General features: G+C 43.2%; 2 protein-coding genes across 3 annotated transcripts; both read right to left on the bottom strand.

The window, feature by feature from the left end:
• Positions 1-2,039: 2,039 nt before the first annotated feature.
• On the bottom strand, positions 2,040-9,590 carry LOC124006820. The gene is made up of 6 exons (XM_046317000.1): positions 9,202-9,590; positions 8,918-9,039; positions 6,551-6,707; positions 6,122-6,413; positions 5,493-5,583; positions 2,040-4,660 (listed from the first exon to the last, which is right to left on the bottom strand). Exons 1-6 carry the CDS (start codon positions 9,318-9,320, stop codon positions 2,160-2,162), a joined length of 3,282 nt encoding a protein of 1,093 aa, XP_046172956.1. The 5' UTR covers positions 9,321-9,590; the 3' UTR covers positions 2,040-2,159.
• A 746-nt stretch (positions 9,591-10,336) lies between these two features.
• Positions 10,337-24,228, bottom strand: tmprss15 (transmembrane serine protease 15). Of its 2 annotated transcripts, none has more exons than XM_046316979.1 (25): positions 23,848-24,228; positions 23,496-23,635; positions 23,335-23,402; positions 23,081-23,217; positions 20,703-20,786; positions 20,458-20,577; positions 20,015-20,123; positions 16,925-17,034; positions 16,679-16,816; positions 16,237-16,386; positions 16,011-16,119; positions 15,739-15,907; positions 15,486-15,627; positions 15,171-15,260; positions 14,964-15,089; positions 14,685-14,828; positions 14,439-14,549; positions 14,188-14,320; positions 13,857-13,952; positions 13,532-13,581; positions 13,159-13,399; positions 12,716-12,897; positions 12,293-12,388; positions 11,194-11,333; positions 10,337-10,921 (listed from the first exon to the last, which is right to left on the bottom strand). In XM_046316979.1, exons 1-25 carry the CDS (start codon positions 23,966-23,968, stop codon positions 10,760-10,762), a joined length of 3,168 nt encoding a protein of 1,055 aa, XP_046172935.1. In that variant the 5' UTR covers positions 23,969-24,228; the 3' UTR covers positions 10,337-10,759. The 2 variants fall into 2 exon arrangements, with proteins under 2 accessions (XP_046172935.1, XP_046172945.1); XM_046316989.1 differs by having other exon boundaries at positions 16,011-16,116; positions 23,848-24,227.
• Positions 24,229-24,584: the final 356 nt, after the last annotated feature.

Genomic DNA, 24,584 nt, shown 5'->3' with positions numbered 1-24,584 from the left:
GGTAAAGTTACCTAGCTAACACCAATACAACCAGCCTGAAAACAAAGACCAGTAGAAACTACAGTCATTTTCATCATTCTTAGCAATTATTTAGGAATCCTTGTGAGTAAGTATTAGCTAGCTAATGTAATGAAAGGGGCTAGGGTAACATGAGCTTTAAACCAGCCTCTTCATAAGGAACCTCGTATTAGCTAGTATTAGCTTATTTAAATTGAACTTCAGTTAGCTAGCCAACTACTTAACCCTCTAGCCCAAAGCTAACGTTATAAGCAGTCAGCTAACTTCATCTGGCTAGTGAGGCTCGACCTGACCGGTTAATATGTTGTGAAGCTAGCCACAATAAGGATTAGGCACAATCGTAGAATTTGCTGTTAGCCTTCAAAATAAGAGTACCTATTTGAAAGTGATGCAGAAGGTTACAGTTGGTGGAATCATGCCATATTTAGACTAGATAATGTTAAACAAGGTTGGAATGTGAAATGGGGTATCAGTCTACTCGGTGACACCCACAGAACACAACTGTGAAGAGTTTACGCAAACATTAGGGTTGTAGCTCTTATCGCGGCTCTGTGACTGTGTGAAATCACCTCCCCAGTCAGCTTATTGTGTGTATTGACATTCATATTGCACGGTACAGCTTTCCCTAAGGATTGGGGATCAATGAAATGGGGTATCAGTCTACTCAATACCCAATATATTTTCCCAACGCCCTCCTCAGAGTTATCAGACTCCAAAACATCCACTCAGTATTGTTTTCCCTCGGGAATAATGTTCAATACACATAGTAGGTTGACAACAAATGTGGCTCAATTCAGTTGTTTCAGAGTCTCGTGATAAGAGTTACGATGCTACTATTCTCTGGGTGTTATTGAGTAGACTGATACCCCATGTCATTGATCCACAATCCATAGGTAAGGCTGTGCCGTGAAATAAGTATGCCCCCAAAGTAGAATATATAGTGTGACTTCAACATATTTTTGTCAAATTAACAAAATATTGTATTTTGTTGATTTTATATAACAACATTCCAACCTAATTTATTATGATCTATTCAATTATGGCATAATTATATTATTTGTGGTAATTTGCATCACTGTCAATGGCATACTTTTCTAATACATCCAGTGTGATTTCAACATATTTTTGTCAAATTAACTAATTGTTGTATTTTGTTGATTTGATATAACAACATTCCAACCTCGTTTATTATGATCTATTCAATTATGACATAATTCTATTATTTGTGGTCATTTGCATCACTGTCAATGACATACTTTTATTAACCGCAAAGTCCACTATTGTGACTAATCCTTATTGTGGCTAGCTTCACATAGATGGGTGCGACCACCATTAATCAAATAAGAACTGTTTTATAAATTAAGGTTATTTTAGATGACACCTAACTATTAGCTACTGAAAGAGATTATGTCGTTTTGCACAGTTTGTGGGGAAGAACATTGTTTGCATCCATGAGCTAGCTAGCTTTTTCTAATGAACAGCACTGTAGATGCGCGAGACAATTCACCAGCATCATAGCATACGTATCGATGAATCGATGTGACATATAAAATACTAGTGATAGTGTAATCCATGTGTAATAACTATGTAAAAAAAATAATGAACGCGTTAAATTAATATGTGAGGTGCAGCCATATTCAGCTCCTGATTGGTCAACAAGCTTATTTGACGCGTCAAATCGTGTTATTTGACATGTATCTTTTTTGACACGCAAAGACCCAAACGGCGTTCCATATTCGTCTGCATATTTTCATTAGGGAACGCCTACTCTGTGAAGTGCGAGTGTGCAATAACTCAATTCGCATTTGCACTAAACAACGCGATTTTTTTTTACAACTTTGGCAAAGGGTAAAGTCTACAAAACTTAGTCCACTCTGTTCATAAAATAAATGTTTTATCGATTATAAAATTTGCAGAATGTCGGCCAAAATCCATCTCCTTCCATCTTCTCCCACTGCTAACCACTGAGCTTCCTCTCACTACCATATATCACCATATCATCAACATGGATTCAATAAATGTACAGATTAATTATTTGTTTTATTAATGTTTTTCAACTATAAATACATAGGCCAATAAGAAATGATTTTCACAAAAACATTAAATATCTGCACAATGTTACTCAAAACGGTCGCCCTTTGCTAGAGTATTGACTCTTTCTCCCAATCATCACTGCTCAAGTAGTATTCTCCATCTGTAGTTGTATCTGAGTCATACTCCTCAAAGTCTGACAAACTGGAGCTAGTGATGGGCAGTAGTTCCATGGGGCCTTGAATGACTTGCAACTTCTGATCAATGATAAGTGAGTTTAAAATCTCTGTGTGCCAAGTCGATGACTCATTGAACCTTAGAGGCATAGGCAATGTCAGGCTCTTAGGGCTTAAGATGCTGTCTGTTTTTATTAGACTGATATAGGTTTTCTGAGTGCTAGAGAAAGCTCTGGAAAGGGTCCTGGGTGGGCGATCAAGGTCCCCTGGCCCTCTGATATCCTCCAGACTCCTTAGGTACCTTGTGGGGGCCATATCAGTTCCTGTGGAGATGCGCCTGTTTCTTGATGTTCGGTTTGAGTAAATGTTGGTGACAGAGATGGAGCGGCCATGATTCAGGCCAAAATCAGTAGTGATTGGAGAGTTGTTGGAGTATGAGAGCTGTGCGGGTTTAAAACAGGCAGTTCTACTCCTATCTGATCTACTGTCCTTACCCATTGGGCTAGAGAAGACATCTTCATTCTTTGTGTTGAGGCTAAAATGACTGGTTCTAGAACTTCCAGAGTCCTTATGGGATTGACTTCTAAAATAGGGTGAATGTGGATGATTTGTTCTACTTAATTCTTCTTTTGACAGCGATGGGTTTCCATTTTTCTCAGTTGATATTGTGTTCCTCTCTTTGTCATGAATATCTAACTGTGCATTCTTGGATGCTAATTTAACTGTGGAAATTGTCAGCCCATTGCAGCCTCTGTTTTGTTGTCTCAGATGACCTGCCACATTACGTTGAAGGTCAATGGGTTTCAGCACTTCTTTGACCTCTGGAGACCTCTTCCCTGTCCGTCTATTCTCACTGATGACACTAGCTCCCTCAAGTGTTGATGGCACCGTTTTCCCCTTTCTACCAAACAACACACTCCTTTCCTCAATACGTTTGCTACTGAATATCATTCTGAGGCGATTCAGTACCTGATCTACTTTCCGGTTGCTTCTGTAACCAGTGGGCTCTTTTTCAGTCCTATCAGAGACAAGAGTTGCGTCCTGAGCAGGCAGACCCAAGCTATTCTTTCTAATCTGAGATGCAAACAGATCCTTATTTGAAGTCTGACATTTCAATTCACTGATATTATGTGTTTCACTGTCAATAATCTCTGAACCAGTGACTTTTATTTTTTCCCCTATCAACTGTTTTGTGTCTGCTGGGGCACTGTGTGTACCACCATAGGCTCTGGTGAGATCAGTCATATGATCTGGTGAAACTGGGGGGCTGTGAAGATGTGACTGAAGGCCGTGAGAGGCCCTGGAGCTGAGGCTGGAGAGAGAATGAGTCTTAACTGCCAGACTGGGACCTGTGTCATATACACCTGAATAATATGCATGGTGCTTGAACATTCTTTGGTTATTAGATTGAACGGAGGCATTCGTCTGCAGAATCCTCTGTTGGCTGATGGCTTTTGATAAACCAACCTGGGCTGCTAAGTTATGCTGCTTCGCCAACATGTTGATTCTCTCAGAAGATGACATCCATCTTGTGTTGCTGGGTGGTGAGTAGGGGGAGTGATTGTCACCAGCAGTATCCATAGACACAGCCTTGGTTAAATGTCTATCAAGTGACTTGGACCTGTTAAGGTATTTTGGACTCTCAGTTGCTGTATCTAAAGTGTTCTTAGACACGGGGAGAGAGTTAAATATCAAAGATGAGCTTAATCTGGTCCTATATCCAAGAGGGTAATGAGACAGTGTAGTATGAGGCAGGATTCTGTTGAGGCTCTGGGGTGGGAAACATTGTAGGTCAGAGGCAGGGAACAAGGTGAGATGACTTCTTGAAATGTGCTCTCTCAAGGTGACTAAACTCTCTCGGTGGTCAGAGGAGGAGGGGAGGCCAGAGGGGAGGTCGGAGGAGATGCCGGAGGCTTCAGCCTGGGTCTCTACATAGTGGGAGGTGGGCAGTGTGGTGGAGCTGCTTGGTCTTAGCAAGGAGAACGTTCCTGGTGACTCCACACTCCATGGCCTGATCAAGGACAAATGGCGAGCTGGTGTTACGGCCCGACCAGATGCCTTCTGAAGCTGGCTCCTCTTCAAGTTAGAAGACTGAAGTTTTGGTGGTTGATGTGGGCTGTGAAAGGGAATGTTCGTAACCTCAGGGGAAAGACTCTCCACAGTGGCAGTCCTGGGCAGGGACTGCTCTTGAGGTGCAAGGAAGGGGGAGGAAATGTCAGAGTGGTGGGGGCGGATGGGGCAGCTACATATGTTCCGATTTGGGCTAAAGGGAATAGATGTTTTCAATTCAGCTGATGGTTGGATGTGTTCTCCTTTCCAAGGTTTAGATGTAGGATCCTCATGCTTCACTGGTGGGTGGCTGATTGACTGTGGTGCTAACGCTGGTTCAGTCACTCCAGAACTTTCTTGGTCCTCTCTCTGATTCTGACCTATGGCTGGCCAATGAAGAGAACAAGATTGGTACATTGACCTTTGACACAGTTGTTCATATTTTTATTAACCATTTATTTGCTAGGAAACCAGCCTCTTTGAGACACAATCTAATTTCTTTACTAAGTATTTGTAAACATTGAGTGTACAAAATATCAAGAACACCCCCCTCGATTTGTCAGGCATGGACTCTACAAGGTGTCGAAAGCATTCCACAGGGATGCTGGCCCATGTTGACTCCAATGCTTCCCACAGTTGTGTCAAGTTGTCTGGATGTCCTTTGGGTGGTGGACCATTATTGATACACACAGGAAACTGTTGAGCATGAAAAACCCAGCAGCATTGCAGTTCTTGACACAAACTGGTGCGCCTGGCATTTAATACCATACCCCGTTCAAAGGCACTAAAATGTTTTTTTACCCTCTGAATGGCACACATACACAATCCATGTCTCAATTGTCTCAAGGCTTACAAATCTTTTAACCTGTCGCCTCCCCTTCATCTACACTGATTGAAGTGGATTTAACATGTGACATCAATAAGGGATCATAGCTTTCACCTGGTTTCACCTGGTCAGTCAATGTCATGGAAAGAGCAGGTGTTCTTAATGTTTTGTGTACTTAGTGCATATCAAATCAAGGATAACAGAAGTAACCACATCTAAACATATATGGCTGCATTTGTGTGTACATGGGTTACAGAATGCTCAAGTGAACTGTTTAAGTGTCTGTTTCACTCCACGTCCAAACTAGGAGCCATCATAGCTGCAATCATAACACACAGTTTACTATCTGTCCTTTAGTAAATAACCAGAGGAGGACTGGAGCCATTACACACCTGTGGAGCTCTCCTGCTTTCCCCCTGTTTCCAGTAGATCTGTTCTCCTCTTCCCTGTTTCACCCACAGGGAAGGCAGCAGGTCCAATCACCTGTAAATGAGAGAGAGAGAGAAAGAGTTTAAGTATGCAAATCATGTCTATTTTTAGACATCACATGCTCTGCTTGGCACCAACATACAATAGAGGGATTTGAATCAATATTTGCATTTAACCTTTGATCCATGAGTTCATCAAAAGCTATGGGCCAATCTCATAATAACTCAACAATACGTGCAACTCCCAATTAATCAAAATGTTGGTTAATCAAATAAATGTGGTTGTGAACGCAAACATGCTATCAAGCTAACTTACATGACAGAGAGATACAGGAGAATAGGTTAGAATATGTTCTCAAGAACTGCCACAAGCCGCTGAGTTTACTCAAGCATGTGTCATAGGCATGCAAACATGCTGAGGGTACACCCAAGCTGTTGAAAAGGCTCCCTGAAGGGGGTGTGTGAAATACGACAACTTTGATGCAGTGCGGAAAGCAATACTTTACAAGGAGATTATAGGCCCAAATGTGAGGGGAACACACAGGCACTGGTTACTACACACCTACTGAGGGCCATTATGCACTCGTCTGTACCTTATTAGACTCCACTGAGTGATCCTCAGTGGGCTCCTCCTCTGCAGGACTCTCTGTGAGCTCCTTCTCTCTGTGTGCCTCCTCTGTGTGCACCTCTTTAGTAAGCTCCTCCTCTGTGTGCACCTCCTTGGTGAGCTCCTCCTCTGTGTGCACCTCCTCGGTGAGCTCCTCCTCTGTGTGCACCTCCTTGTTAGGCTCCTCTGCAAGCTCACCTATTTGCTCCTCCACATGCTTTGCCTCAGTACACTTGCCTTCGCAGCGTTGTCCTCCAGAAGAGGAGACGTTGCTAACCCTAGGGGATGGGGATAAGCCTGCATTAGAATATCCCTTTACCCTAATTTCATCCTCTGAAGGCTATTGTCACAGTAATCTGCATGTTTCCACCATGTTTGTAAGTGTACCAGCTACTTATTTGTTACAAAGGCTCACCCATTGTTATGGCTGTTGTTTTTCCCTCCCGGGTCTCTGCTGCCCCTCAGAGGGACCCTGAGGCTGAACATGGAGCTGAGACGGGCTCGCAGAGTTGTATGTCTTCCGCTACCGTCATCCTTCCCTTTTATTGGTTTACTTCTCACAGTTTTCTGCTCTGTAGAATGACAACGTGTTGAAATATCACTCAGGACAAGCAGCAGTGAGTTACTAACTATTATAGCCAAAGATAAAGAGTAGGACTGTATGGGCTGACTGACTAACCTGACCCGGCAAACCTCATGAGTAGCAGCAATATCTACAGTTGGTTCACCAGTAGTGACCTAGTCATGCTCTCATTGGAGGAGTAGCAGATCAGATTCCATCTCTTACATCTTATTAGTCATCACTTGTCCTAAGAGCAATTTCAGGCCATTTCTGGGTCAATGGCTCACCTTATATTTGGCATTTTAGTCCTTTAGGAGATGCTCTTATCCAGAGCGACTTACAGTTGGCGCATTCATCTAAAGATAGCTAGGTGAGACAACCACATATCACAGTCGTAGTTTGTCCATTTTAACTCATTAAAGTAGTTATTAGCAAAGTCAGCGCTAGTAATACAAGTGCAGATGAGTTTTTTATTTTTTTGTGGGATTTATTTAAGATATATTTATTTGAAGAGTTACAGTTCATGCTAACAGTTACATGTAATACACTACCGGTCAAACGTTTTAGAACACCTACTCATTCAAGGGTTTTTCTTTATTTGTACAATTTTCTACATTGTAGAATAATAGTGAAGACATCAAAACTATGAAATAACACATATGGAATCATATAGTAACCAAAAAAGTGTTTAAAAAAAATCAAAATACATTTTATACTTGAGATTCTTCAAATGGCCACCCTTTGCCTTGATGACAGCTTTACACACTCTTGGCATTCTCTCAGCCAGCTTCACCTGGAATGCTTTTCCAACAGTCTTGAAGGAGTTCCCACATATGCTGAGCACTTGTTGGCTGATTTTCCTTTACTCTGTGATCCGATTCATCCCAAACCAGGTCGGGGGTTTGCGGAGGCCAGGTCATCTGAAGCAGCACTCCCTTACTTTCCTTCTTGGTAAAATAGCCCTTACACAGTCTGGAGGTGTGTTGGGGTCATTGTCCTGTTGAAAAACAAATGATAGTCCCACTAAGCCCAAAACCAGATGGAATGGCGTATCGCTGCAGAATGCTGTGGTAGTCATGCTGGTTAAGTGTGCCTTGAATTCTAAATAATTTACATTACATTTAAGTCATTTAGCAGACGCTCTTATCCAGAGTGACTTACAAATTGGTGCATTCACCTAAATAAATCACAGATAGTGTCACCAGCAAAGCACCCCCTCTTTTCTTATTATTGGTGTCCTTTAGTAGTGGTTTCTTTGCAGCAATTTGACCATGAAGGCCTGATTCACACAGTCTCCTCTGAACAGTTGATGTATGGTCGTTTACCAAATAGGGTTATCTTCTGAATACCACCCTTACCTTGTCACAACACAACTGATTGGCTCAAACCCATCAAGAAGGAAGGAAATTCCACAAATTAAGTTTTAAGAACCTGTTAATTGAAATGTATTCCAGGTGACTACCTCATGAAGCTGGTTGAGAGAATGCCAAGAGTGTGCAAAGCTATCATCAAGGCAAAGGGTGGCTATTTGAAGAATCTCAAATATAAAATATATTTTGATATGTTTAATAGGTTTTTGGTTACTACATGATTCTATGGGTGTTATTTCATAGTTTTGATATCTTCACTTTTATTCTACAATGTAGAAAATAGTAAAAATAAAGAAAAACCCTTGAATGAGTAGGTGTTCTAAAACGTTTGACCGGTAGTGTACATAATAGTGATTATTCTCCCTGACACACGTCTAGCCAGTCATAGACAGAGCAAGTTAACTATTAACCATAAGTACATATTTACAGATAATTACAGTATATGGAAAGTCATGTTATGAGACATCTGTTAAGTTATGAGGACACTTTTAACCCTGTAGAACCAGAGCAGTTCCTGGCATAAGGGCCAGGAGCTTCATAGTTAGTAATGCAACATATGAAACACAGTGAGCACATTTACATGCACACAAATGATTTGATATGAAACTGATTATGGCAGTAGGCCAGTTAAAGCATTAGTCATGTCAACCATGTTTATTTTGATTGCAATTTTCTGCATTTATCAAAGTCCCATCAGGTCATTTCAGAATGTGGGGGGGATATACCCATATATCAAATAATCAAACACATGGTTTCCATTGAATTTGCACCGTTCCAGTATTATTATGAACCGTTTTCCCTTCAGCAGCCTCCACTGGTGTAGACAGTGTATCTGGTGGTCTGCCCTCACCTATGTTAGTGCTGTGTGGTGCCTGGGATGGGTGGACACTGCTCTTGTTAGTCTGCTGGTTTCTCAGGTTCTCCGGCCATCCTAACACAGACTTTCTGTCCCCCCGCTGCTCAAGCAGACGTCTGGTGACCACACAAGTATAAATGATTAGTCAGACATAAAGTAGGTAGCTACACACACACACACACACACACAGAGAAAAGCAGACAGAAACCCACGATTCAATCCAACTTTAAAAATCAAATGCTGTCCTTTTACACTAAAGTGTACGATCTCTCACTTACCCAATCCTCTCCTTTTCAATCTCCTTTAGACGCTTGTCTCTCTCTAGAACTTCAACAACAGCGTGTGCCTCTTCATTGCTTAGGAAACCTAGATCCACGTTCAAATTATACACTGTCATAGTTCCTAACTTGGCAGCAATCACTAACTGATTCCACTACAGGTGAGGTGATAAAGGAAATGGAAAGTAAGTTGAAAGGAAACTGAAAATCAGACATTTAGATAACCAAACCACGGATGTTCTACAGTCTGCGTCTTCCCCATTGCAGAGTACTCAGTGTTTTAGTCTGTCCCTCCCTTCATGCTCGAAGAACAAACATAACTCTATGCAGGTGGATCCACGTCGCTGGTCAGCTGAGAAGAGAGCAGGTTACACCCTCTCACTGCCAGCACTCTATTTGTCTCCTGGGCAGTTTGCTGATGTTATCTACAATCTGCTAGATCCTTGGGCGTGTCGTCTAGCCGTGGTGAGAAGCATAGGACACATAATCCCTGTATTTTGCACCTGGCGTGCAACGCACTCCTCTATCAGAACAGTCACATCATACACTGAGAATACAAAACATTCAGAATGGCTCTTCCCATGACATAGACTGAACAGGTGAATCCAGCTGAAAGCTATGATCCCTTATTGATGTCTCTTGTTAAATCCACTTCAGTCGGTGTAGATGAAAGGGATGAGACAGGTTAAATAATGATTTTTAAGCCTTGAGACATGGATTGTGTATGTGTGCCATTCAGAGGGTGAATGGGAAAGACAAAAGATTTAAGTGGCTATGAACGGGGTATGGTAGTAGGTGCCAGGCAGATTTGTGTCAAGAACTGCAATGCTGCTGGGTGTTTCATGCTCAACAGTTTCCCGTGTGTATCAAGAATGGTCCACCGCACAAAGGACATCCAGATAACTTGACACAACTGTGGGAAGCATTGGAGTCAACATGGGCCAGCATCCCTGTCAAACACTTTCGACACCTTGTAGAGTCCAAGCCCCAACGAACTGAGGCTGTTCTGAGGGCAAAAGTGTGGGTGCAACTCAATATTAGGTGTTCATAATGTTTGATACACTCAGTGTATACAGTACATGAACATTCTAACTATTCAGCCCCAACTTTTACCATTCAATGACTTGAAAAGGAATAGGAAATATGTAAACATTTATTGACAGTAAGAAGGTTTGTCTCTAGTGTTAAGATCAAATGCATACAATATCACTGTAATTCACAAGGCATTGTGGTGTGAAAAAAACATATCTCCAAAGCATAATACGCAAGATACTGCCATCTTGTGTCATAATTTCACAACATTTAATTTCTTCTTCAGGACCAGCCATGGGAAGTCTCATTTGTGCTGTAGGTACAACAACTGATTTTTATAAGTATAAGATAGCATAGAAATGCAAACAATTATTTGTACATATTTTGAATATCCCTGTAAATCTGTGTTACACCATTGTACTTATTCAAACGCATTGATTGATTTAGTAACCAAGACTGCATATGATCCTAATTCAGGACTGAATATTCTGTTTCCCTGGAGCCTGTAATCCCAGTGTCCCCCGTGTCAGGAGAGCCGTCTGGTCTGGATAACCCAGTCAGTGAACTGGGAGACCAGGGCATACACACCAGGGCGCTGGGGGCGGCCACACCCCACACCAAAAGAAATCACGCCAACCTGCACCCAGTGGCCATCCTCCTCACACATGAGAGGACCTCCAGAGTCCCCCTAAAACAACAGGAAGAGACAGTCAGTGGACATAATTCTCGCACACTGTACATGGATACTACTAACTGTGGATGGCATTGTGTACAGCTGGTATTGTACTGTACAATACACAAATACACAAACTTTACTATCAAGTGCTGCCTTGGGGGCAGTATACCATCTTTTGCTCCACTGGGATAGTATACTATCTGAAAGTTTTCCTGGTGCAGTTCTTTCACAGACATGTAGCGTGTTCTGCCCACAGAGGGTTATGACCATTGAAATCCATGTACCTGGCAGGAGTCCACTCCCCCCTCAGAGTAGCCGGCACACACCATCCTTGCTGTAATGTTGTACTCAGGTAGCAGCTTCTGACACTCAGAGCGGCTCACCAGGGGCAGCACTGCCTGCTGCAGCACATTAGCTGATGTGCCTGGAGGGAATATCAACATTTACAGGCACATACATCAATTATAATGATCAATTTCAATTGTATAGCGCTTTTTCATCAACCATATCCTCAGATTAACCTGTTAATGACATTGTGAACTAATTTAGGAGGCTGAAGAAATTTGGTTTGACACCTAAAACCCTCACAAACTTTTACTGTTACTGTTAAATAGCCATCCCTAGGAAATTAGAGGCTGCTGTACTATACATTGACTTGAAATCACTGGCCACTTTAATAATTGGAACACTTGTCACTTTAATAATAATGTTCACATATTTTCCATTACATCTCATATGTATATACTGTTTTCTGTCCTATTCTACTGTATCTTACTCTAACCCGCTCTGACATTGCACGTCCAAATATTTATATATTCTTAATTCCATTCCTTTACTTTAGATTGAGTGTATTTTTACACATTACTTGTTAGATATTACTGCACTGTTGGAGCGAGAAACACAAGCATTTCGCTACACCCGCAATAACCAGGCTCTGATCAGGCCCTACACCCAAATAAGGGCACTGCGTTCATCCACCTCTGGCCTGCTCGCCTCCCTACCACTGAGGAAGTACAGTTCCCGCTCAGCTCAGTCAAAACTGTTCGCTGCTCTGGCTCCCCAATGGTGGAACAAACTCCCTCACGACGCCAGGACAGCGGAGTCAATCACCACCTTCCGGAGACACCTGAAACCCCACCTCTTTAAGGAATACCTAGGATAGGATAAAGTAATCCTTCTCACCCCCCCCCCCTTAAAATATTTAGATGCACTATTGTAAAGTGGTTGTTCCACTGGATGTCATAAGGTGAATGCACCAATTTGTAAGTCGCTCTGGATAAGAGCGTCTGCTAAATGACTTAAATGTAAATGTAATAACATCTGCTAAACACGTGTATGTGACAAATAAAATTTGATTTGATTGAGTGACACCAAAGTCCTAACCTTGCTCTACTTCTGCTCCCCAGCCTGTAATGAAACACTTCATCCCATCCTCAAACTGCTGGCCACTTCCTGGCAGACAGATGGGTTGAATGTTATCTGTAAAAGAAGGACCTGTGTCAATATGATATCCTGTTTGTGTGGATCTGTGTGAAGATTAAATCCGGTGTGTGTGGATCTGTGTGTATATTAAATCCTGTGTGTGTGGATCTGTGTGTATATTAAATCATGTGTGTGGATCTGTGTGAATATTAAATCCTGTGTGTGTGGATCTGTGTGAATATGTGAGGTACATCTACTTAATAATCTACTTAATAATCCACTTTATATGAACACAACATGACATGGCCCCTTGTGCTCAGTGCCAATCTGCCATAAGGCCAAACTCTCAGGCTATGTAGAGCAGAGGGGTGTTTGATTGCACACCTGTGAAGTTGACGTTTGTTTGAAGGTGCATCATTGCGATGTCAGCATCCTTGGTCCTTCTGTTGTAGTGTTTGTTCATGATGATGTGGTCAACCTTTCGGGTCTGTGATGGGAGGACATCTACACTGTCCTGGGAGTGAAGGCCCAAAACTGCCTCCCAGTTGGAAAGGTGAATATTTTTCCTGCAGGATAAAAAGACAGCCGTCAACGTAGACATGGGCTGTGAAACTCCAAATGTATGGACCAGAAAAACAATGGCAGAGCTACTCTGTACTCAAATAGGTCAAACTCAGTTGAGGGTAAATGCACAGAAACATGTGACATGTTGTGTGCAGAGAAAGGTGAGGCTCAGGTGTATACACAGTATATTTACAGTGTACACAAAGTAAAGGTGAATACGGGAGCATAAACAAACAGTATAAATGCAGAGGAGTATTCCTCACCCATAAACGCAGTGTGCAGCGGTGACCAACCACTCGTTGTCAATCAGAGTAGCTCCACACACATGGCGGCCCCTAAAGTACAGCGACACCATCCATGGCCACGCCCCCTTACGAGAGTCTGTCCCTCCCACCACTCTGACAGTTCCACCCTCCTCCAACTCCTCCTCTCCTTTCTCCTCCCTCCTTCGTTCAGTGGACCCACTTCGATCCATCTTCTGGGAGACCATACGGACGCCACACGCTAAAATGCACAGTATAGTGTTTTTGAGTGTATTTTGTTCAGTTGTCAATACGTGTCAATGTCTATATGTGAATGAGGACTTACAGTATGTATCATGCTACTATGTTGATGCTTTATGCTTTTCATACTCACGTTGGTTGTCACATTCCAAAGATATAACCTTTTCACCCGTACATTTTTCACTATGGGAAATAGAAGCAAACAAGTTGGATGCTGGTATGACTGTTGAATCAAAGTTGAATTATTAGAGGCAGGTAGCCTAGCGGTTAAGAGGGTTGGGTCAGTAACCGAAAGGTTGGATTTCCTCAATTCCCGAGCCGACTACGTGAAAAATTGGTCGATGTGCCCTTGAGCAAGGCACTTAATTGCTCCTGTAAGTAGCTCTGGATAAGAGCACCTGCTAAATTACTTATTTAAAAAAAACGTAAATTAAAGCCGTTTGTTGAATGTAGTGTACCTGGGGGTCAGGTCCAGGGTTCCGTTGGCTGCCAAACTCACGGTGGTGAAGGGAGAGTCTTTCTCTGTGGATGGTATGAGGAGGGCACTTCCTGATCTAGAGTACATGTTAACACAGTGACTGACTCCCTGTCCTTCACTCTGTCAAACATACAAAGATTGACTGTTTCTCACACTCACACACACACACACACACACACACACACACACACACACACACACACACACACACACACACACACACACACACACACACACACACACACACACACACACACACACACACACACACACACACACACACACACACACACACACAGCAGAGGTCTCACCTGTAGCCCAGGTAACGACACATGAAGTGGGAGAGCTGAGAGTTCCAGTGTTGACCACAGGTTGTGTACCGGGTGGTCTGGACCTGGAGCTGCAGATGTCTGACACTCGTACTGTCCACTGATACCTGATGCACTAAAACGCATAGAATCATGGAGAACCACTTTACCAGTCTTTTGGCCCACGTGACTTTTACTGGCATGAATTGCTGTATGAGTGTGAACAGGGTCACAGCTTCATTTGTTTTACTCACCACAGTCAGCTTCGTCTGAGGAGTCAGCGCAGTCTGGTTGGCCATTACACACACTGGCTTTGGAGATACATTCTCCAGACTGACACCGATATTGCCCAGTGACACAAGGCTCTGGAATTTGAAATGACAAAGACAGTTAGGTTACTTGGCTATTGAAGAACAAAGAGTACATCAGGTAAGGTTAATTCAGAACTACTCATTTTGGACTTTAGAATGTTGAATTGGTTACTTAATATAAAATCTTACTTGGCATGCCCAGTGCTAATCCAGATGTGAAGTTGGCACGGAACCCTCTGCCGTACCCTGTACTGTCCGTAAAGAATAACACTGTGATCTGATTGGCTGTGGAGATCACATCTGGAAAGGTAGCATCAGTACCAGTGAAGACACCTGACAAAAAAACACTCATCAATTCACCACAGTAAACCTCATCTGCATATTCAATAACAACTAACAGTGTCATGGTAACATGACAGAGGCTCGTGTAGGAAGGACGTCACAGTAAGAGGAGGGTCAGAGACTCACCCAGCAGTTCAGACTGTGGCCCCGCCCCATCCCGCACCTCCACCATGTCATAGGTCGACTCAACATCAAAATCCAGGAAGTGAAGCAGGATGTTCCATCCTTCCCTGGCATGAAGAGTCCACAAACCTTTCCCAGGATAAACAGATGTATGAACAGCACATTTCAACCAATTATTTACAAAAATTAAACAAAAAACTAAGTTCGTACAAGAAGCCTTGTTTCCATAGGAGTGTGGGTAGTTGGGGGAGCTGAATGTAGAGTTGGGTTCCCAGAGGTCAAAAGGTCCTCCACAGTCAGCTGAGAAAGAGGAAGGAATACACGCTTTAGATGCTACCACGGAAAACAAGGACACATGACATTAACGGACACAGAACAGTGATTGTCAGGTGAGAGAGGGCGAGTTGGTGACTCAGTGGTAGTGGATGAGTGTGCTGGTTAACGATGATGGGGTGTTTCTGTTCGGAATGGACAGCCTGTGTCAAAGTGTTCCATGTGAAGACCATGTGGTTAACAGTAACATACGAGGTATTGGAGGTGGTGTTGTAGGGGTGGGAACCACTGTTGGGTCTGGTGGGTCCGCCCCACAGGGACCATTTGTCAGACTAATGTCATCCAGGGCGATGTCATTCTTCATACCCCCCTTCTTCTGAGCCTCAAAAACCACCTGGAGAAGAACATCGCAGCGAAGAGACAGATCCTTATAGAAAGACGTAACACGCACAGCCAAGTATAACAACGTGGCAATTACACCGTGTGGGATTCAGAGTGCTCTGACCGTCGCATCAGCTGTGCTGTTCAGGGTGACCTGGCCAAAGTTCCAGTTATCTCCATAGTTCCCCTCCTTCTGGAAGACCACAATGACTGAAGCTTCTCTGACCAAAGAAGTTGACCGTCTCTCTACCAACACCCTCAGCCGATGCACATTCTCTCCATACATGTGGTACCTGGAGCAACATGTAGCATAAATACACATCTGGTGAGAAGCTATGTGTTTAGAGATGGATATCCACAGACAGTACATGAATAGAGGGAGAGAGGGTCACTTACCAGAACTTCAGACACATTGGTTCTTTTGAATGAGCTAATCGGAGGCTGCGGATCTTGAAGTTCTTCTCCCACTGGCCAGGGCTTCCCGGTGTGACAATGTAGTAGCCTGCTTCGTCAGAACACAATAACAGTCACAGAACAGAAACAGACTGCAGCATTGCGACTTCGACATAAAATCATAAAGTCTCAGTTAAGTAAAGTAATGTCTTGTCACATAATGACACACCTGATTGGTTACCAAATGTATGGTCAAAGTTTGGGCCTGTGAAAGGGGGGAATGTTGGGGTATTGGTGCGTATCCAGTCCCCTTCATCCTCAGGCTCCTGCCTCCAGAAACACAGGCCCTCCTCAAAGGAGCAGCTCAGCCTCTCTTCATCTGAGAGGGCAGAGAGGAACACTGTCACGGCCATTTCACAGAGACCCAAAACCAAATCATATTGCAATCTTCCTTCTAGTTTGTTCTGATAACTTCAAAGGAAATCTTTTAGGCAGGGTTTTCCAAACTCGGTCCTCGGGACCCCAAGGGACTACACAGCTGATTCAAATAATAAACTAATCATCTAGCTTTGATAATTTGAATCAGCTGTGTAGTGTTAGTGCAAGAACAAAAACGTGCACCCCCTTAGGGTCCCGAGGACAGAGTTTGGGATACGCTGCTTTAAGTTTACTAGAGAGGTTGCTGATGTCTTCTGCTGAGTAGGTGGCGTTAAATCCGTGGAAATTGTTGTAATCGTCAGAAGAGAACTCAACAGTGGCCTTGTCAGACAGCAGCCACACGGTGCCTGGGGAACGGCCTGACAGCAGGTCTGAAACACAGCCATAGGGGGTGGTCTGTGGGCTATTACTGTAGTTTATATAGATATTTTGCTGAATAGAAATTAGTACATATTTGCTCAGGAGTGTTATATACTTACATGTCAGATTTTTCCCCTGTCCTGTGCCCTCATACAGACTGAGAGTATCAATCTCTTCTTCTGTGTCGAATGAGTGGAAATTCATCTTTATAGCCAGTCCTTTCTGAACTCTAAAAATAACAAATATACAGTACCAGTCAAACGTTTGGACACACTTACTCATTCAAGGGATTTTTCTTTATTTTTACTATTTTCTACATTGTAGAATAATAGTGAAGACATCAAAACTATGAAATAATATGTAGTAACCCCACAACATCACACCTCCTCCTCCTCCATGCTTCACGGTGAGAACCACACATGCAGAGATCATCCGTTCAGCTACTCTGCGTCTCACAAAAACACGGTGGTTGGAACCAAAAATCGCAAATTTGGACTCATCAAACCAAAGGACAGATTTCCACCGGTCTAATGTCCATTGCTCGTGTTTCTTGGCCCAAGCAAGTCTCTTCTTCTCATTGGTGTCCTTTAGTAGTCGTTTATTTGCATCAATTTGACCATTCACACAGTCTCCTCTGAACAGTTGATGTTGAGATGTGTCTGTTACTTAAACTTGGTGAAGCATTTATTTGGGCTTCAATTTCTGAGGCTGGAAACCTTCATTAACTTTCCCTATGTAGCAGACTCTGGGTCTTCCTTTCCTGTGGTGGTCCTCATGAGAGCCAGTTTCATCATAGCACTTGATGGGTTTTGCGACTGCACTTCAAGAAACCTTCAAATTAATTGAACTTTTCCGTGTTGACTGACCTTCATGTCTTGAAGTATTGATGGATTGTCGTCTTCCTTTGCTTATTTGAGCTGTTCTTGCCATAATATGGACTTGGTCTTTTACCAAATAGGGCTATCTTCTATATACCACCCCTACCTTGTCACAACACAACTGATTGGCTCAAACGCACTAAGGAAAGAAATTACATAAATTAACTTTTTACAAGGAACATCTGTTAATTGAAATGCATTCCAGGTAACTACCTCATGAGAGAATGCCAAGAGCATGCAAAGCTGTCTTTAAAAAAAACATATTTGAACCTTTATTTAAGTACACAAGTCATTTAAGAGCTAATTCTTATTTTCAATGACATCCTAGGAACAGTGGGTTAACTGCCTGTTCAGGGGCAGAATGACAGATTTGTACCTTGTCAGCTTGGGGATTTGAACTTGCAACCTTCCGGTTACTAGTCCAACGCTCTTACCACTAGGCTACCATGCCACCCATGAAAAAATCAAGAAGGCAAAAGAGATTCTACTTTGAAGAATCTCAAAAATAACATATATATGTAACACTTTTTGGGTTACGACATGATTCCATTTGTGTTATTTCATAGTTTTGATGTCTTCACTATTATTCTACAATGTAGAAAATAGTAAAAATAAAGAAAAAGCATAGAATGAGTAGGTGTGTCCAAACTTTTGACTGGTACTGTATATATACACTGCTCAAAAAAATAAAGGGAACACTTAAACAACACAATGTAACTCCAAGTCAATCACACTTCTGTGAAATCAAACTGTCCACTTAGGAAGCAACACTGATTGACAATCATTTTCACATGATGTTGTGATACCCCCAATAAAGGAGTGGTTCTGCAGGTGGGGACCACAGACCACTTCTCAGTTCCTATGCTTCCTGGCTGATGTTTTGGTCACTTTTGAATGCTTGTGGTGCTTTCACTCTAGTGGTAGCATGAGACGGAGTCTACAACCCACACAAGTGGCTCAGGTAGTGCAGCTCATCCAGGATGGCACATCAATGCGAGCTGTGGCAAGAAGGTTTGCTGTGTCTGTCAGCGTAGTGTCCAGAGCATGGAGGCGCTACCAGGAGACAGGCCAGTACATCAGGAGACGAGGAGGGCAACCTTGGAAGAGGCCGTAGGAGGGCAACAACCCAGCAGCAGGACCGCTACCTCCGCCTTTGTGCAAGGAGGAGCAGGAGGAGCACTGCCAGAGCCCTGCAAAATGACCTCCAGTAGGCCGCAAATGTGCATGTGTCTGCTCAAACGGTCAGAAACAGACTCCATGAGGGTGGTAATGAGGGCCCGACGTCCACAGGTGGGGGTTGTGCTTACAGCCCAACACCGTGCAGGACGTTTTTCATTTGCCAGAGAACACCAAGATTGGCAAATTCGCCCCTGGCACCCTGTGCTCTTCACAGATGAAAGTAGGTTCACACTGAGCACATGTGACAGACGTGACAGTCTGGAGACGCTGTGGAGAACGTTCTGCTGCCTGCAACATCCTCCAGCATGACCGGTTTGGCGGTGGGTCAGTCATGGTGTGGGGTGGCATTTCTTTGGGGGCCGCACAGCCCTCCATGTGCTTGCCAGAGGTAGCCTGACTGCCATTAGGTACCGAGATGAGATCCTCAGACCCCTTGTGAGACCATATGCTGGTGCGGTTGGCCCTGGGTTCCTCCTAATGCAAGACAATTCTAGACCTCATGTGGCTGGAGTGTGTCAGCAGTTCCTGCAAAAGGAAGGCATTGATGCTATGGACTGGCCTGCCCGTTCCCCAGACCTGAATCCAATTCAGCACATCTGGGACATCATGTCTCGCTCCATCCACCAACGCCACGTTGCACCACAGACTGTCCAGGAGTTGACGGATGCTTTAGTCCAGGTCTGGGAGGAGGTCCCTCAGGAGACCATCCCTCACCTCATTAGGAGCATGCCCAGGCGTTGTAGGGAGGTCATACAGGAACGTGGAGGCCACACACACTACTGAGCCTCATTTTGACTTGTTTTAAGGACATTACATCAAAGTTAGATCAGCCTGTAGTGTGGTTTTCCACTTGAATTTTGAGTGTGACTCCAAATCCAAACCTCCATGGGTTGATAAATTTGATTTCCATTGATCATTTTTGTGTGATTTTGTTGTCAGCACATTCAACTATGTAAAGAAAAAAGTATTTAAGAAGAATATTTCATTCATTCAGATCTAGGATGTGTTATTTTAGTGTTCCATTTATTTTTTTGAGCAGTGTATATATATTTTACATTAAGGTAGCACAAAAAGTAGAGAGGTAGGACTGGTATGTCACGTGAAAGTATATGAAAGTGAGTAGTGTGTAGTTAGTGTGAGAAGCAGGACTACCGTATGACCCAGCGGCAAATCATGCCATTGTTGTAGGGGAGAGGGAAGTTTTCAGAATGGAAGGAGCCCGTAGGACCAAGAAGAAGGAATTGGCCATCACACTTTGTTGCTATGAAAATATGAGAGATATCCACACAGTTCAAGTCTATTATGCTACCAATGCACTCATCACCACATTACCAGACCCCACATTATGAGTTGACATGGTATTCTTGTTACTCTGTACCATCTATACAGTCAAGAACAATGTTTCTCCACTTCGTTATTAATCGTCCACCAGCCGGATCTCACCTAGAGGGTTCAAAATGGAACCCCCTGGAACCAAAAAGGGTTATCCTATGGGGACAGCCGAAGAACCCTTTTGGAATTATTTTTCTCTAAGAGTGTAGGGACGAGGTTACGAGGCCTCCATAATCAGCAAAGACTGAGTCTCAAACACTCACCACAGAGAGTATGGTTTTCATCTGAGCCATCAGGACAATTGTCTACTCCATCACAAAACTGCATGGTGGCCACACATGTAGTGCCGTCCCCACAGGCCATATGATAAGGTGGGCATTTCCCTGTGGACATTAATCATCATTCGCCATCATCAATGAAATGTATTAAAAAAATAAAAAATGGTACTGGTACAGTACTACAGTATGACTAATCTACTGTAAGTGTTTCCTATCGATTCCGTTCTCACCTGAAGAAGATGTAGTGGAAAGATGAGGTGTAGTGGTCCATTTGGTTGAAGAGGTCGGCTGGTATGTAGTTAGGTCCTCTTTCACTAAACAGAAACATCATATAGGTTCAAATTCTCATTTCAGACAAGTCTTCTGGATGAGTAATGTGGTAATAGATCTAGATCCCATTTTCTTCCCAATACTATGATCATGTATCGGTATGTATAAGGTGTGTTTTGCACCTACAGTGCATACGGAAAGTATTCTGACAATAGCATCCAGGTCACAGGTATGCAGCAAATCTGGAAAGTATTTAGACCCCTTTATTTTTTCCCACATTTTGTTACTTTACGGCCTTATTCTAAAATGGATCAAATAAAACATTTCCCTCATCATTCTACACACAATACCCCATAATGACAAAGTGAAAACAGGTTTTTAGAAATGTTCGCAAATGTATTAAAACTAGACGACAGAAATACCTACATTTACATAAGTATTCAGATCCTTTGCTATGAGACTTGAAAAATTGAGCTCAGATGCTTCCTGTTTCCATTGATCATCTTTGAGATTATTTGAGGCCACCTGTGGTTAATTCAATTAATTGGGCATGATTTAGAAAGTCTATATAAGGTCCCACTGTTGACCGTGCATGTCAGAACAAAAGCCAAGCCATGAGGTCGAAGGACTTGTCCATAGAGCTCCGAGACAGGATTGTGTCGAGGCACAGATCTGGGGAAAGGGACCAAATAAATTCTGCAGCATTGAAGGTCCCTAAGAACACGGTGGCCTCTATAACTCTTAAATGGAAGAAGTTTGGAACCACCAAGACTCTTCATAGATCTGGCCTCCCAGCTAAACTGAGCAATCGAGGGAGAAGGGTCTGGTAAGGGAGGTGACCAAGAACCCGATGGTCACTTTGACAGAGCTCTAGAGTTCCTCTGTGGAGATGGGAGAACCTTCCAGAAGGACAACCTTCTCCGCAGCACTCCACCAATCAGGCCTTTATGGTAGAGTGGCCATACGGAAGCCACTCCTCAGTAAAAGGTATATGACAGCCCACTTGGTGTTTGCCAAAAGGCACCTAAAGACTCTCAGAAACAATATTCTCTGGTTTGATGAAACCAAGTGTCACGCCCTGGCCATAGAGAGGCTTTTATTCTCTATTTTGGTTAGGCCAGGGTGTGACTAGGGTGGGCATTCTATGTTCATTTTCTATGTTTTGTATTTCTTTTTTGTTTGGCCTGTGTGATTCTCAATCAGAGGCAGCTATCTATCGTTGTCTCTGATTGAGAACCATACTTAGGTAGCTTTTTCCCACTGGGTTTTTGTGGGTAGTTGTTATCTGTTATTGTGTCTGCACCAGACAGAACTGTTTTGGTTATTCCCTTTGTTATTTTTGTGTTCAGTGTCAATAAAATAACATGAACACGTACCACGCTGCACTTTGGTCCTCACCTTCTTCCACCAACAGCCGTTACACCAAGATTGAACTCTTTGGCCAGAATGCCAAGCGTCACGTCTGGAGGAAATCTGGCGCCATCCCTACGGTGAAGCATGGTGGTGGAAGAATGATGCTGTGGGGATGTTAATCAGTGGCAGGCACTGGAAGACTAGCCAGGATCAAGGGAAAGATCAACGGTGCAAAGTACAGAGATATCCTTCATGAAGAACTGCTCCAGAACGCTGAGGACCTCAAAGTTGGGTGAAAGTTCACCTTCCAACAGGACAACGACCCTAAGCACACAACCAAGACAATGCAGGAGTGGCTTCGGGACAAGTCTCTGAATGTCCTTGAGTGGCCCAGCCAGAGCTCGGACTTGAAACCAATTGAAAATCTCTGGAGAGGCCTGAAAATAGCTGTGCAGTGAAACTCCCCATCCAACCTAACAAAGCTTGAGAGGATCTGCAGACAATGGAAGAAACTCCCCAAATACAAGTGTGCCAAGCTTGTAGCGTCATACCCAAGATGACTGGATGTCATAAGGTGAATGCACCAATTTGTAAGTCGCTCTGGATAAGAGCGTCTGCTAAATGACTTAAATGTAATGTAAATGTAAATGTAATGACTCGAGGCTGTAATCGCTGCCCAAGGTGCTTCAACAAAGTACTGAGTAAAGTGTGTGAATACTTATGTAAATGTGATATTTCAGTTGTTTTTAATACATTTTACATAAACTATAAAAAATAAAGAGTTGCACACTTCATAAACTTCCAGTAATTTATTACATTTGCAAAAAAAATCTAAAAACCTATTTTGGCTTTGTCATTATGGGGTATTGTGTGTAGATTGTTGAGGGGAAAAAAACTATTTAATCCATTTTAGAATAAAGCTGTAACGTAACAAAATGTGGAAAAAAATAAAGGGGTATAAATACTTTCCATATTTACTGTATACCTCTGACCTGGATGCTATTTTGGTTAACCACCAGGCCCCCAGTGCTCTGAAGCCCAGCCACCAGCTGCTGCTCTGCCTCCTTCACCTCCACACTCTGACGAAACCGCAGGTCAAAGTTCACCACCACACTGCCATTGCTGTCACATGGGGTGATTCATGGTCAGAAAGGGTATAACGACATTGTCACTTTCAGTATATGTAACTATGCTATGAGGTTGTCATTTGGAAACATCATTATACACCTGAATTCTCACCTGAATTCTAAAACTTCACAGGCCTTGAAGTCATTATTGAGGGAGCCACGGCCGTAAGCGTCAGATATCTGTGAGAAAATACAGTATTTATAATACAAGGCTAAAGTGTGTAGGAGAGTGGACAGGAGAATGATACATGTGTGTATGGTATCCCGGCATACCAGATGCTCTGTGTCGAAGGCCAGGGACTTGAACTGCAGACTGCTCCTGTTTCTCAGCTTCTCAGTAAACACAGCCCCCCTCGTAATGACCAGCCTCCCACTGAACACAGACTCAGTCCCACCAAGACCACACTGGTCCACTGGGACAAACACACATACTGTCAGTGACTGACACTTGTCACTCCATACAAGACCAACAGATCAAAAACAAAAGTATGGCAAATGGATACGTTTTACCCATAAGTTATGCACAGCATAGAGTATTACATTTGATTTCTATACAAACATACTGACCGTTTTAGTGACAGAAATGAGAGGAAAGAAAACAAAAGTCTGGAGTGTTTTTTCTTACGGTCAGTCTGCATGGCGAGCCAGGTGATGATGATGAGACTGACACACACCGCCAGCAGGGTCAGACACAGGACACTCAGCAGCACCTCCGTGGACGACCAACGTCGCTTCCCACGCCACATGGCTCCCTGACGTCCTCACACAGTCACGCGGTCTTCTTGTCCTTCAGCTGACACCTCACACAGACACCTCACACAGAATTCCCTGGGATTCAATCACTTTCTCCGTCATGAACTATCATAGGATTCTGCACTGCGGAGTGAGTCTCCAACTACGCCCTACGTTTTCTGTTGTATCTACAGCCTGCTTCTTTGACTCTCCGCCGAGGAGAATTTCTCTGAAGGGCGACTTATTCATAAGAGCTTGGCCCTTTATCTCTGTGAGGGGCAGCAGTAAACCTTTTATTGTGCAGTCACTGGAACAACAAAGTGTTAGCCAATCTATGCTGCATCACTGGTGATATCACTAATGAGTGTCCTTAATAACAAGAGCACTGAGAATGACAAAAGAAGTAAGTTGGCCTAAAGGATGGAGGTTGGCACAGTCCCTTCACTCTGAACCCATCTCAATCTGACCATTCGGTCAGCATGTGATACAATGAAATAACAGAATACAACTTCCAAACGGACGATACTCCACACACATGTAGGGTGCACTACGTATACCAAACATTATGAACCCTTTCCTAATATTGAGTTGCACCCACCCCCTTTTGCCCTCGGAACAGCCTCAATTCTT

The sequence above is a fragment of the Oncorhynchus gorbuscha genome, linkage group LG02 (assembly GCF_021184085.1).
Source record: "Oncorhynchus gorbuscha isolate QuinsamMale2020 ecotype Even-year linkage group LG02, OgorEven_v1.0, whole genome shotgun sequence".
Lineage (NCBI taxonomy): Eukaryota > Metazoa > Chordata > Actinopteri > Salmoniformes > Salmonidae > Oncorhynchus > Oncorhynchus gorbuscha.
The sequence above is the reverse complement of the archived record's forward strand: the minus strand, read 5'-3'. Positions and strand labels throughout refer to the sequence as shown.